We start from the raw sequence: 15,781 nt of genomic DNA, 5'->3' as shown, positions 1-15,781 counted from the left end.
TGAAGTTATGAAAAAAAATGTATCTACCACACATTCAATTGTCTTTTGTCCTTGAATGATATTGCATATATATTTCCGCATAATAGTTTTAATAACTGACATTTATCATTCGGCGCTTCTTGCAACACCGAACAGTCGCATTGTCTATCTAAATAATATATCGACGCTTTCATATAATCTAACGTGCAATGAAGAGCCTCAAAGTAAGTCTATGATAAAGGGGGGTAACTCTTAAATCTCTCTTCTTAGAGATAGAAAAGAGTATCCGCTTCCGGTAAAACAAACAGGCGCTAAGTTTTCACGAAAACCCCGCTGTATGTTTACTATCGTCTTGGTGAATCAGAAGTGTTTTGAAGAAAGCTATTCACATTTCACTTTTGTTTCAGTGCAAACAAAGCATGAGTCAGTTGTCAGGTGTGTATGTTACCCCTGGCCCAACTTAAATATTAAGTTATCGATGAATTGGGATAAAATTGAAATCGAAAGTAGCATAATCTACGTAATGTGTGTACGTATTTCCAAAGCGATGAGCTGCAAAAAGACAAGATTCAGTAGGTATCCTTAGTCAAGCCCCCAACGTTACGCTTCCGGTAGTCTGCAATTTTACCATCGTAATATGTTTCTTTTTGTCATTTTATGACTGCTTCTCGTCATCAATACAACTTGCCCAAACCGTGCATAATGAGATTGTGTTTGTTGCCTCAACACGATGAATATAGGTGTCACGATACAGGTACCTCACGATACGATACGTATCTCGATTTTGAGGTCAAGATACGATATGTATCTTGATACAACAATACTGACATTTTATGTGTAAATTTAGAAGCAAACGTTTTGATTACATATAAGTGCATTATCACATTCACAATTATGTGTTCTAATCACTATCAGTAGGTTATTTTGTAAAATAATAAAACTTAGAAAAGGTTGATTATGTTTATTCAAACAAGTGTCAGACACTACCAAGTTTTTGCATGTGTCAAATTCAGAAAATATGATGACATTTCGATTTGAAAAGAATAATCAATCAATATGCGAACAAATGGATACAGATTTCAATAAAAATTTCTTATCGATATAAATTTACATGTATCTCGTATCGTATCGTGAGCAAATATCAACCGAAGTATCGGTACAATCCCTGAATCGTGACATACCTAATGATCAATACAAGTTGAAACTAGCCCAAACCATGCATAACGAGATTGTGTTTGTAGCTTCAACAAGATCAATATGATCAAGTGACAGTGTATTGAATCTTTAGAAGGCCTATTTCTGAAGAGATTTTTTCTTTAAAAATTCAGAAAAAAAGTTTCATGCTGGTTGACAATAATGTTGTTACCACTAGCAACCGATCAGACTCTGTAAAAATACAGTTGTAAACTAAATCCACCATTTTGTTTCATCAGTGTTGTTAGATTATATCAGTAATTCTTATACATAAAGCATATTAAAGAATCAATAGTATTACTGCTACATTAAGACAAAATGACTCGCATACCTGTGTTCTTATGTTTGTTTCCTGACGGACAGGCTCGTAAAGATCAGGGGAAGAATAGGTCTTCAGCAATCCTTGCTTGCTGTAAAAGGCGACTATGCTTGTCGTAAGAGGTGACTAACAGGATTGGGTGGTCAGGCTCGCTGACTTGGTTGACACATATCATCGTATCCCAAATGTGTGGATAGATGCTTATGATGTCAATCACTGGATTGTCTGGTCCAGACACAATTATTTACAGACCATATAAACAAAAGTATACAAAAATATTTAAGGTCATGAAAATTCTTTATCATATATTAATTCATGATTATATACAAAGACTGCCACCATATAGCTGGAAGAAAACAGTGTTAAACAACAAACAAACAAAACACAATCACAAAATATAAAATTTTAGATATATCCCTGGGTACATTATTTACCATTGAGCACTTTGTTTTCAATTATTTCTGTTCAACATTGATCAAACTATCCTATTATTTATTAATTTATTTATTTATTCCTTACAGACTCAGATTCCTCTGAAGATGATGCACGTCCATCATTTGGGGGATTTGGGAAAAGATCTCTTATGGGGGGAGGTGACAGTGGAGGGGGGGATCCAGACAATGGGGAGCCTCACTCTAAATTCATCAAGACCAACACTGGCGCCAAGGGCTCCGTCAGCTCGGAGAAAGTTAGCAAGATGATGGTAAGACAGTCTAGCAGAGCATCAATCATTTATGTTAATCATATGAATCCCAAGGGTGACTCAACAAGTGCTCATGTGATGTTTATTAGATCTATATATATGGTGGTGTTCTTTCTACACATGATTCATTGCTTATGCTATCAACATGCAGTTGGCCGGACCCAGACTCGATATAGACCCGTGAAGATTCTGGGGTAGAATAGGTCTTCAGCAACCAATACTTGCTGTAAAAGGCGACTTTGCTTGTCGTGGTCAGGCTCGCTGACTTGGTTGATGCATGTCATCTATCCCAATTGCGTGGATCGATGCTCATGATAATAATCACTGGATTGTCTGGTCCAGACTCGATTATTTACAGACCGCCGTCATATAGCTGGAATATTGCTGAGTGCGGCATTAAACAACAAACCAACCAACCAACGGTTATTTACAGGTCGCTTTAACATAGCAGGGATATTGCTGATGGCGCAAATGCGACTCACTCATTCAATAGGCTCTGAATCAATGAATCAATGGGCACCTTTTCAAATCATGTATTGTCTCTGCAGTTGTCAGTTGAATACATTATATTCAAAGGGACCACTAATTTTAGTTTCTTATAACCGTAGTTCGTTTTGAGCATATGTACAACAAATATGCAACAAATGGCCGGGACCAAAAAATAAGTTTGTTATATCGGTCAGTCATTATAATCGTGTTCGTTAACATAGTTTACCATACTTGTGTTTTATGTATGGTCACTGTAGGAGAAGATGGGTTACAAAGCTGGCACAGGTCTGGGAAAGTTTGGTCAGGGACGTGTGGAGATCGTAGAGGCATCCAATCAGCGAGGTCGGCGCGGTCTGGGTCTTCACTTGGATGGCCTTGAGGCAAAGGACATCGAGTGGAACTTTGAAGAGGAAGAGGTAAGACATCTGGATTGAGTTTGTTTTCAAGAAAATATTGTACTTTGTCAAGTTATATTAGTAATAATAATAATTATAGGCTTTTTATATTGTGCATATTTCCACACCACTCAGGGGCATGCTGAAAGCGCTGTTATTACCCTGGTCACAGGATCAGTGTGCACTCAAGTCATTCTCAGCTCCCTGGGGAGTATACAACCAAAGCTGCCTGTTAGGTGCTAGAAGGTTAACAACTATCTCATCCTGCCGGGTACCCTTTGACTGCTGGGTGAACATGTTTTTAACATGTTAGATGGGTACTAAGCTCTGGCAGATTGTCAGTCCTAGCAAATTGGGTTTACACAATTCAAACACAGGCCCTATTATCTATTTGAATGAAAAGAAGCATTTTTGTAATTAATGTAAGCATTTTCCTGTATAAAGCTTCCAAGTGAGAAGGAATAGTTTCAAATGCAATATAAATACAGTATCTTATTTCACAGACAACACTTGCTTCAATGTATTGGCTTCATGTTTTTCGTTTGTGCATTTTGTATGTACCGTATTCGTCGTAATAAGCGCCCACGGCGATATTTGCTAATATATTGGCCAGTGAACAATCCAAATTAGCACCTTCCGATTGATCAATGTACACAAGACTTATTTATTCGTCTATAATATGCACTCGTGTGTTATATGCACCCTTAATCATGAGCAATCAAATATTGGAAAAATATATTTGTCGTATATAAACATTTCAGGCTGTCAGCATAAACCACGACATTTACGATCTTTCAACTCTGTTTCCTAAAATTAAGATTCTAATAAAAGCCCATTTTTTCTAATTTTGAGAGCGCCCTGTGCGCTTATTACATCGAATATGGTATATGTTTAGTACTATCTTATTTATAACCAGCTGTTGTTAAGTTATTACTTGAGAGGTATTTACATAAGCAAATTTTGCTTGTTTACGGCTCCAGATTTCTTTTGAAATAAAAATATGTTTAAACCATAAACGCAGTAACTATTGGAACTGACTGCTTCAGCAACCGAACACATTCGATCATACCTGTTAACCTGTTAAAGTCCGCATTTCCCTTAACTACAACACTTAGTGTCGCCACAGTGCACGAACATGGTTGACAGTAGCAGTAAAGAGAAACGGGGATGTTTTCAACGCTGGTTTCAAGAGAATGTAAATTGTCAGAAGTTAATGTGCATTCACGTAAATTATCATCCCCGTCCATACAGATTATTGATGTGACATGTACATGATGTGTGGTGTTTGTAGGTGATCATGGAGGAGGCAGTGGAGTGGTGCCTGCCCAGTGACGTTCCTGTCCCCACACTGGAGGAGATGATAGAATGGAAGCGTATTGGACCGGTAATAGAATCCTCTTGTGAAGTAGGGGCGGTCGGGTAGCCTAGTGGTTAAAGCGTTGGCTCGTCATGCCGAAGACCCGGGTTCGAATCCCGACATGGGTACAATGTGTGAAGCCCATTTCTAGTGTCCGCTGCCGTGATATTGCCGGAATATTGCTAAAGGCGGCGTAAAACCATACTCACTCACTCACTCACTCACTCTTGTGAAGTAGTGACGTAGAGAGCATTCCATGTGTTGGAGACCTACTGTAGCCGTGTTTGGTTTATATCATTTTTTCATGCGTGCTCTATGTTGTATTGCGGCCAGTAAGTCCCACTTAAGACAAAGGTATTGTTACAGTGTCCAACCAAGAATTGAAAATCAAGGGGGGGGGACTTGTTCCCCCCATCATGTAGAAAGTAGGGGGGATAACTGCTTTCTTCAAAAATGTCTTATTTTGTATTATGTATTGGAACATCAATTCATCATAAAAAAGTGTAACAGATCGATTTCCCCTTCAGTTTGAGAAGTAATTACAGTGACTGTAGTTTCATCATTGTCTGTTTTAGAACATCTATTTTGATTAAAAAACTCTGTAATTTTTTTTTTGCGCGACATCTTCACTATTGTGTGATTTCAGAAAAAGAAACTAATACTAACTAAAATGCTCAAAAATATTTTCAGAACTATTCAAGATAGAATATTTATTGTCTTTTAACATCTTGTCAAAGGTTTTTGATTACTAAACAACAAAATACAACATAATTTTGATCAAAGTTTTGACATGCTTTCCAAGAAGTAAATTAAATTTCGTTTCCTATGCAAATCCTGTCGATAATTTATTCAGCAACCCAAGGGACGTCACTCGTGTTCGAACTTCCGGTTATTATTGATTGGTCTTCGACAGTTGTTTACAATGTTTGCTGTGAACTGTCTTTCTTCGTTAATTGATTAAAGATTTAGTGAGTATTGAATCTAAAGGTAGGGATTAATGGCTGATAAAGTAAGTGACTGTACAAGAAATTACTGTGCGCGACAGATCGCGCTTTGAGTTTTATATTAGGGGCGATTTGATGTTTTTTAGCATGAATCGTGCAATCGCGCGGTGTGGGTTGGACACTGTTGTTAACACCTTAGCTTAGGGTTGTTTGGGTAATCAGAACCACATTATTATATGTTTGCATGATGGGGTTGATTGTGAATGAACATTTTCTGCCAACTGATTTCAGAAAAAGAGAGAAATCGACGATGAAGACACATTCTGTTCACCAAATATTCTACGACTGATTCTAGGAAGCAAGGTATGTATTTGTTAGAAGAAAACTGAAATTGTTTCAGATTTTTTGTATTGCCTCTCTAAAAGGTCCAAGACCACATGGTCCCGTGAAGATTCGGGATAGAATAGGTCTTCAGCAATCCATGCTTGCCGTAAAAGGTGACTATGCTTGTCGTAAGAGGTGACTAACGAGATCAGATGGTCAGGCTAGCTGACTTGGTTGAAGCCTGTCATCATATCCCAATTGCGTGGATCGATGCTCATGATATCAATCACTGGATTGTCCAGACTCAATTATTTACAGATTGCCGTCATATAGCTGGAATATTGCTGAGTGCGGCGTAAAACATCCAACCAACCAACCCAGACCACATGTTTAATACTCCTATCCCATTCTCAGCTCTTGCAGCAAATACTCATCCCCTTTTCACAACTGAGAAAAATGACAAACAGAATGTTCACCATGTCTAACTTGTTTAGTCCGTGTTTGATCAACTGGAACCAGAAGAGATGAGACGAGCAAGAACGAGATCCAATCCTTACGAAACTATCAGAGGTGCTTTTTTCCTCAACCGGTGAGAAAGTCTCCTTTGAAAATATTGAAATCATGTTACCGTATTCGACGTAATAAGCGCCCCACTCTAATAAGCGCCCAAGGCGATAATTGCTCCTATATTGGCTAGTGAACAATTCTAATTAGCACCTCCTCAGATTGATCAATGTACACAAGACTTATATATTCACTTATAATACGCACTCGTGTGTTATATGCACCCTTAATTATGGCAATTAAATTCTGAAAAAATATATCTGTTGTATATTAACATTTCAGGCTGTCAGCATAAACCATGAAATTTATCTTTCAACTCTGTTTTTTCCACCAAAATAATCTTCTAATAAGAGCCCCCTATTTCTAATTTTGAGAGTGCCCTGGGCGCTTATTACGTCCAATACGGTAACATGATTAATATTTGATTATTACCCGGTAGGCAAGTTTGCAATAGTCTAGCATGTCTAGGGCTAGATCCCTTGTGGTGTTGATTTACAGATGAGACTCTACATGAACTCAATATGGTGTGTATATATGCAGTGTTCCCGCTGGCTTTTGAAACTTAGGACTAGCAACTCTAAAAATTACCAGTCCCCCTTATTCTTTGTCAGTCTCAACTTTCAACAAATAAAAAACCGTATGAAAATTTTTTTTTTTTTTTTTTTTTTAACATCATGTTCAGTGCAAAGATGTCATCTCTGAAGTAACTTAATAAGATCTATACGACATTCACACAAACTTCAGTCACAATTTATTCTTCTTCTTCTTTTCAATATTTCAAGACAAAGTCGCTACAAATGGATATTTAACCTAGAAATAGACAAGGGGAATCCCTGATTCTAACAAACAAGCTGACTATGTACTTATGTGAATATCACTGATGTTTTGTTCAACAACAAAGATGTATAAGGTACTTTATTTGCCGGTCCACAGGGACTGACAGTCACATTAATTACCGGTCCTAGCCTAATTTTACAAGTAAAACGCATGTCATTGTATCTCAATTGCGTGGATCGATGCTCATGTTATGAATCACTGGATTGTCTGGTCCAGACTCGATTATCTACTCGATATGTACAGACTGATATGAATGAGGATCATTTGGTCAAAATGTATCGGCTTGTGAAGATCCGGGGTAGACAGGTCTTCACCAACCAATGCTTGTCGTAAGAGTTACCAATGCTTGTCTCAAGAGGCGACTAACGGGTTTGGGTGGTCAAGTTCGCTGTTTTGGTTAACGCATGTCATTGTATCTCAATTGCGTGGATCGATGCTTAAGTTATGAATCACTGGATTGTCTGGTCCAGACTCGACTGCCGCCATATAGTTTGAATATTGCTGAGTACGGCGTTAAACAACAAACAAACAAATCAAAATGTATCACAGCCAAACTCATCACCACAGCTTGAGGTAAACATATTATTGTGTAGAATTTATGACATATGTGTACATAGTTGGTGGGGGATATAGAAACGGGCTCCTTCCATCCATCTTGTCATGTTTCGTTTCCCGGAGCATAACTCAGAAACCATTCAATATTTTTTCATGAAACTTTGCAGGTCTGTCAAGTACATGCTGAACTTTTGTTATTTAGAGATTTTAGAAATATTTATTTTTTACGTTTCCATGGCAACAAGTTGGACTTCGGTTCCAAACTCTTCTTTTTTTTACAATTTCCGTGACAAGTTCCACCTCGGTTAAAAAAGGTTAGGGTTTGTTTAGATTTAATTATGTCATAAATTCTGCAACAGGGGCAGGGGATATAGGCACGTTAGTGGCAACCTCTTGTAAGTATTTGAAAAGCAAGTCGTGAAAAAGCAAGTCATGACTATCTCACTGTTTATTCTTAATATCTCACTGTTATTCTCGCTCCTATGTATTTCAATGGGGGTTCATTTGTGGTTAAGGCACCGCAGTGCGCTATACAGAGTTATGTCCCTTAGATGTGCCATGGTCCTATGATAGTGAGTTCGAATCGCCTGAATCCCAACTGACTCTCTCGAATTGCATGTCATGCTTCAAACCAGTTACACATAGACTGAGATATGTCTGAAGAGAGTGAGTGTCACTCAATTATTTTAAGTCTTTAAATGTTTGATTGAGGAAAGGGACATTACTGACTGACTGACTGACTGAGTATGGTTTTACCCCGCTTTTAGCAATATTCCAGCAATATCACGGCGGGGGACACCAGAAATGGGCTTCACACATTGTACCCATGTCGGGAATCGAACCCGGGTCTTCGGCGTGACGAGCGAACGCTTTAACCACTAGGCTACCCGACCGCCCGAAAGGGACATTAACAACTGTAGTTGACATGTGATTTCCCTTTGCAGAGCTGCAATGAAGATGGCTAACATGGATGCTCTACTGGACTTCATGTTCACAACACCTAAATCTCCTGAGGGTGTAAGTAGTCTCGCTTCTAAGGCTCCAAAGAAAACACTCACATCGCAACTCAGTAATCTTCAGTCAGCAGTAGAAATTAGCACTAGTCCTGTAGTTCTTGTCAGATTGCCTTTTAGTTAAGCATCACAAGGACTAGTAGGTGTTTGCTGTTTTTCAGGGTCATTATAAGGACTAGTGGAAAAATAAAATGCAGGGGGATATTGTCGACGCCTCATCTGTCTGTTCATCCGTCCGCAATCATTTAATTTCCGGAACACAATATAAAAACCGTTCAGTGTTTTTCAACAAAACTTGGCAGATATAATAAACAGACCTGAAGTGATGCCTTTTGCTATTTTAATCTGGCATTTTCTTTTTTTGATTTCCATGGAAACAATTTGTACTTGGTCTCAAGATGGGGTGGATGTTGGTTTCAGAGCAGAGCTACAAAAATCATGAAATTTTCTTTATCAAAACATGGTAGGTTTATCGATCATGTCCTAGTGTGTTGCCCTTATTTTGACATTTTTTTGAATATTTTCCCCCTTTTCCATGGGGACAAATTGTTCTTTGTCTGAAATGGTCTTGCTGTTTTATTGATAGCAGAACTTGAAAGCCTTAAGATATCTTTGTGTTGCAAATAAGATAAAGATTCTTTGATCAGGTTGTGTGATTTCTTTTTCATATTGACAGTTGTCAGGAAGTACTATCTTAGGATAAACATCGGAAAATGCTGAAAATTGGTGACCAGGGGGATACCGTATTCGACATAATAAGCGCCAAGGGCTCTCTCAAAATTAGAAATAGGGGGCTCTTATTAGGATATTATTTTGGTGAAAATTTTCGTAAGTTTCATTGTTTATGCTGACAGCCTGAAATGTTTATATACGACATATATATTTTTCCAGAATTTAATTTCTATAATTAAGGATGCATATAACACACGTATTTTACACGAATAAATAAATCTTGTGTACATTGAACAATAGGAAGGGGTGCTTATTGGTATTGTTCACTAGCCAATATATTAGCAAATATCACTGTGGGTGCTTATTGCGTCAAAGATGGTTTGTCATCTTCTAATGACTCTTGTTAATTTTGTCACCAAGAACTGTTAAGGTTGCAGTTTCTATCTGAACAAAAGAAAACCCACTCAACAGTAGTGTACACTTTGGGTGATGAGGCCATGGAGCCAAGTTTTTGTTTTTTCCATTCGGAACTGCCCATTAACTTTTATTTTTTAATACAAAAATGAGATATGCTGCCACGAGTGCTTCACTTGCTTGTACCAAGAATCTAGAAGCCTCTAGATTGGCCGATTTGAAATTTCACCTGACCATGCTGAGTTGGCCTTACATAGAAGGTTTATCAGGGTATGTAAAGATCTTATTTTGTTGAGATTGGTTAATGTTTCGTGACATTTTGACAGTTTGTTTGCTTCCTGTCTATGTAGCACAAAACTGTTGGCCCTAACGAACTGCTGTACTTCGCGGACGTGTGTGCCGGCCCGGGTGGGTTCAGTGAGTACGTTCTGTGGAGGAAGAAAGGTGATACGAAGGGCTTCGGTTTCACGCTACGAGGCGGCAATGACTTCAAAGTGGAAGATTTCTTTGCTGGACCAAGTGAAATGTTCGAGCCTCATTATGGTATGTCTAATATCTTATCTTAGTCTTACTCACGACTTGCACAAAACAATTCTTTTTGCCATGGAAAAGTTAACTGTGACCTTCTGTCAAATGTTAGGCCCTATGACAATCTCATTAAAATCAGATCTTAGTTCTCGCTATCGCTAAACAAAGATCGGAGGACATTCCATAAGGGGTTACGTCAGAACGACCTTTCATCCGACCAATCAAAGCGTCGCTTACCAGATCATGAAAGTGACAGGCGGAATGTGTTTTCTAATCATGCAACCTCAAAAAGGTTAAAACAGGGTATTCCGAACGACAGTAACGGCCTGTATGACTGATTCCATCTAAATTATCGTCTGTTTCTCACTTCCTTTGGATAAAGTACGCGTGAAGTACTGCCATACAATTGCAACCATATATTAGACATTCCAGAATGTTCGTTTGTTCAGTTTTCAAAATTTTAATTGAGAACTGTGTCAAGTTATTTTTTAAGCGTAGTGTGAAATGGAAGTCGCCAGTTTTAAACGAGTGCCGTAAGACTCAAGAAAGCTGCTTTCTCATTGGATGATATCGACTTCTTGTTATTCGTTTCAGTGGTCGGTCAAAGTTCGCGAAAGGTCGTTCTGACATGACCCGTAATCGGATGGCCTCAGATCTTTGTTTAGCGGCAGTGAGAACTTAGATCTGATGTTAATGAGATTGGGCCCCACGAACGACTCATGGGGATTGGGGATTAGAACTGGTCCCTAGCAACCTATGGTTGTTGTAAGAGGCAACAAAATGCATCTGGTGATCCGGTTTGGTGACTTGGTTAAAGGCGTGTCCACAATCCAAGTAACTAGTGCAAACAATGAGACCCATGAAGATTCGGGTTAGAAAAGGTCTTCAGCAACCCATGCTTGCCGTAAAAGGCGACTATCCTTGTCGTAAAAGGCGACTAACGGGATTGGGTGGGCAGACTTGCTGACTTAATTGATGCTTGTCATCGATCCCAATTGTGTGAAACGTTGCTCATATTATCAATCACTGGACTGTCTGGTCCAGTTTGATTATATATACTGAACATCGTCATAAAGTTGGAGTATTGGCAATTTGCCAAGAGCACCATTAAGCCACAAGCACACACACACAATAGCCCAATTGTTGCTTAACAAGAAGGAAGAGTCCTTTTCAGTGCTTGTCATACAGGGGGTTTGTTGAGGGCTTTAGTAGCAGAATATAGGGACACCCTGACTTTTAACACGAGGGTTATCAAAGATCCCTTGACCTTCGTGACTTATTGACCAGTGCCTTTTAGTATGTTAAGTTCGTCTAACTACTGTAAATCTTGAAATTAACTCGAGCATGAATTCAATGCGAAAAATGAGAGTGGTCTTTGCTCGCATTATTAAACATGGCATTTATATGAAGAATATGACATTTTGGATAGCAGAATACCAACTTAGACATATGCTGAAAACAAACAACTATGTATTCCACATCACCATGATCACTGTTTATTGAGCAGCACTTGGAACTAGTATCTAAACAATGTCATTCAGACACTAATAACATCCTGTGAATTGTCACTGCTTGGGTCAAGACAGATGTAGGGTTCTACTCACTTATGTCATCACTGATCACACCTGCAAGTCCAGACAGACGCCACCCATGCAACACTGTGTCTTTGTTCTTTGCGACTCCGTCAAAGGCCGACATGAGCCAAAATGCATGTATTGTTTTTGCGTAAGTACTCTACTGAGTGCTAATAAGCGGTGCTATTTGCTGTGTGATTGGATTAATGTTAGGTTGGATTAATGTGAGGATTCTCCTGCAAACCTGACAGAGGACATTTTCTTTGGATATAAATCCACTGATGCTTGAGAGGAGCGGGGTGTCGCATTCACATTGAGTCACATCTTTGGCTAGGGACCAGCGGTCGCATTCTTTTGAAGACACATGAACTTCACGATTTACAGTATCTAAGTTTTATGCTTATTTTTTATGTAGAAGTTGAACAAAAATGTTCCTTCTTATCATACCCAAGGGAGTATAATCTGGGAGTGAGTCTACCCTCACCGATATATGTCTGCAGGTGAAGGTGGCTTGGATGGAGATGGGGACATATTTAGACCAGCCAATCAGGAAGCATTCACCAAGTTTGTCCTGGAAAACACAGACGGGAAAGGCGTCCATTTTGTCATGGCTGATGGTGTAAGAACTTTCTATTGTTTTTGTCTTAATACTGTTGTATTTGTTGTTATATCCCCAGATAAGAGCAGATCTTGAAACCCTTACAATATTTCTTCACCTGACTTGGGACATTGATATGTCTAAAAGTCAAATGAGAGTCAAGAAAGAAGGGATCATTTGGAGAGAATACTTTGACTGTAGGTACTTGAAGACAATATAATGCTGTGAGGAGGGCATTCAGTGTTCACGTGGTGGTGATCAAACGTTAATGATTATTTTATTAAGGCCTAATCATTTTTTAACAATAACGCTGCTCAGTCAGGTGTGTTGTTTTACGTGTACATGTATAATTAAAAAAAACATTGCAATCTTTAGTCCAGATAAACAATGAACATTTGTATTCATTACCAGATGTTATAATAAAAGGATTAAATTGCGTATTTCAGTTCAGATTTGTTGACTGGTATTTCCGGTTTTGCGTGATCGCGGTGATCAACTGATAATGTTTTCTGAGATGGGGGAAAACATCATGTCATTGGAAAACTTGAGTTTATTGAAAATTGTAAATTTTGGGAGCCATGGCTTACCGCGCGCTATAACCGAGTTAGCGCTATATTGAAGGGCGCAATAACGAGAGAACACTGTATAGGTCATTTTCGACTAAGAAGAGTGACTTGTTTATGTAATTGCAGGGTTTCTCAGTGGAGGGACAAGAAAATATCCAGGAGATTTTATCCAAGCAGCTGTATCTGTGTCAGTTCCTGGTTGCCCTGTCCATCCTGCGTGAAGGTGACCATTGCCGTCTCTCACCTCCGACATTCCTGTCTTTCTCAAATAATTGGCCATCTTTCTTTGGGTTATTGTCAAGATATTGAGAAAGCGGGGTAAAAACCATTGATTTAGTTTTGAGATGATCAGGTCGAAAGCTTTTCTTATCACATGTAATTGTCTTCACAGTTATGCCCCCCTTTCACTACGACCACAAATATCACTAATCACCCTGAATCGAAAACTTTCGAAATTTGTGATGATTCGGCCAATACGGCAAACTTTCGTGGCTCATCGGGTTGAAAAGTATGAAGAATGCCAGGAATGGGTTAAGAAACATGTACGAATTACATGATTCATGTACAGATCATGCACGAATTGTAAGAATCACCTACAACTAAGTTACGAATATGCCGAATGTTGTTCTTGCTTAATTCTTACATGATTCGTAGTTGACTTTGGACATTTGTGGCTGTTTCGGGATGTTTTCGGGTTGAGGACAAGAAATTTTGGGAGCCACGAATCGCTAAGAATAGCCAAGAATGCAAAAGAATCGATTACGAAGCTGTTACGGAACATGAGAATTAATTACGAATGGATTAAGCTACAGCCATGAAAATGCAATTCGGGGACCCTTCCACGAAAGTTTTTGACAAATAAACACTTTCTCGCCAATTCGACAAACTCCCGCGAACTGTACGAATGTTAGGGAATCAAATAAGATTCATTTAAGAACTTCCAGAAATGATCGAGATTTATTTACGAACATAAAAAAATACCTATTCGGGATGATTTGGGATATTCGTGGTCGTAGTGAAATGGGGGCATTAAGAAATGGTTATGTTTTCACTTGACTTCTTTGTCAACGGTACATGTGTGTTGCTGTGTCTCCAGGTGGCCACTTTGTGTGCAAGTTGTTCGATCTGTTCACACCGTTCAGCGTGGGCCTTGTGTATCTGATGTACCAAGCCTTCGAGAAGATTGCCATCATCAAGCCAGTCACAAGTCGCCCTGCAAACTCAGAAAGGTAGAACGACATTCATGTCTATACTGAGACATGGTGTACTGATGTTATCACAAATATTGATCACATGACATCCCAAGCTTACGCGTTCTTTTTTTAAACGCCTTTGTGTAGAGGCTTTTTTTTTAATTTGAAGAGAATATTGTGTTTGATAGCTCTAACGAGGCACTAAAAGGAATGCCAAGCTGTTACGCCTTGCGTCAAAACATGTATGTGTGGGCAGTCTTGAAGAACTTAAAATGTCCGAGGCAAGGTAGGATTCACTCTCTGTTGTCAAAGGGTGGGTTATAAGACGGAGTCGAACAAATTTGTGTTAATTCCATACTATGAGGTCGTTCGTGACCAAGAACAATGTCTTGTGTGAGGACACAAAAAACATGGATTACCCGACCTCATGATTATTACATCTTGGTTTGTTGGTTTGTTGTTTAACGCCACACTCAGCAGTATTCCAGCTATGTGACAGCGGTCTGTAAATAATTGAGTCCGGACCAGACAATCCAGTGATTGACATCATGAGCATCAATCCATGCAATTGAGATACGATGACATGCTTCAACCAAGTCAGCGAGCCTGACCACCCGATCCTGTTAGTCGCCTATTCTGAAGATATTTGCCTTATCGTGTATCATTAACCCTTGTTCGTGTGGTCCAGACTTGGTTATATCCAGACCTGGAATCTTGCTGAATATATATGCTTTGTCTATTATCTTGTGTTTTACCTCAACTCTTCATGGCTCGAAAAACATTTTTTAACTTAACTTGTCCTGCAGGGTAGACATTATTTTGAACTTGTCCTGCAATATTTTCACTGGCCCTATTACATTTTATACAGTTTTCTGTTCTTCGTTTTTTACAGTCCTTCCTATTCTTTCAAATAAATTCATGTTTTGGCCTGTTTTGGTAATCTAATCATTTTTTTGTCTCATCAACCCCACCACTTCCAATTAAAAACAGCCATTACCCCAACAAAATCATTCACTTCTATTTTGACTTTTGAGAATAATCAGTAACAGGTCACTTACAACAAAAATAATAAATATAATTGCCTCACCTTAAAGGGGCACTGATCTAACGCAATTCCCCGGGACTGGTTGTTGCCTTTGTTATTGTTTTTTCCCAGTGAGTACCCGGATGTATAGCAGAAATCTAGACTAGTTCGCGACCTATGCTGCGCCAGTCGTAAGCGCATTAGTAACTCGTATGGGTAGTAATAAGGGCGTATGGTCACACTGATCAACAAAATGAAATACAGTTTTCGAGATAATAAGGAAATGTAGGTATCTTTGTGGGTAGCATCGGTAATGGTGACGAAGTTTTGATAAGTCACTTGCTTGGTAATTTTGCGATTTTCGTTTACACTATTTTGACTTGAAACACAAAGTAAATATTTCACCTGAGCATTGCTTTTTTTATTGTGTGTATATGTTTTTACTGTCAAATGTGTAACAAATTTATTAAACGTCTAAATATTCAGTTATTTTACAAAGTGACTGAAAAACATTTCCATCTGTATTATTAGGAAACGAA

General features: G+C 38.7%; 1 protein-coding gene across 1 annotated transcript in view; it reads left to right on the top strand.

Annotated features, from left to right (window-relative positions):
- Nucleotides 1-273: 273 nt before the first annotated feature.
- Nucleotides 274-15,781, top strand: part of LOC139442563 (cap-specific mRNA (nucleoside-2'-O-)-methyltransferase 1-like) — a 30,923-nt gene continuing 15,415 nt past the window's right edge. The window contains exons 1-11 of the mRNA XM_071223392.1: nt 274-414; nt 2,014-2,195; nt 2,942-3,100; nt 4,371-4,463; nt 5,672-5,743; nt 6,199-6,293; nt 8,605-8,677; nt 10,110-10,302; nt 12,362-12,480; nt 13,152-13,248; nt 14,122-14,254. Coding sequence (XP_071079493.1) covers nt 399-414; nt 2,014-2,195; nt 2,942-3,100; nt 4,371-4,463; nt 5,672-5,743; nt 6,199-6,293; nt 8,605-8,677; nt 10,110-10,302; nt 12,362-12,480; nt 13,152-13,248; nt 14,122-14,254 — 1,232 coding nt within the window. The 5' untranslated portion in view covers nt 274-398. The remainder of the gene's footprint in view (nt 415-2,013; nt 2,196-2,941; nt 3,101-4,370; nt 4,464-5,671; nt 5,744-6,198; nt 6,294-8,604; nt 8,678-10,109; nt 10,303-12,361; nt 12,481-13,151; nt 13,249-14,121; nt 14,255-15,781) is intronic.

Source organism: Haliotis cracherodii, unplaced genomic scaffold, assembly GCF_022045235.1.
Source record: "Haliotis cracherodii isolate W230 unplaced genomic scaffold, xgHalCrac1.p SCAF_5, whole genome shotgun sequence".
In the NCBI taxonomy this organism is placed as follows: domain Eukaryota; kingdom Metazoa; phylum Mollusca; class Gastropoda; order Lepetellida; family Haliotidae; genus Haliotis; species Haliotis cracherodii.
Note: the sequence above shows the minus strand (reverse complement) of the source record. Positions and strands in the feature narration are given on the sequence as shown.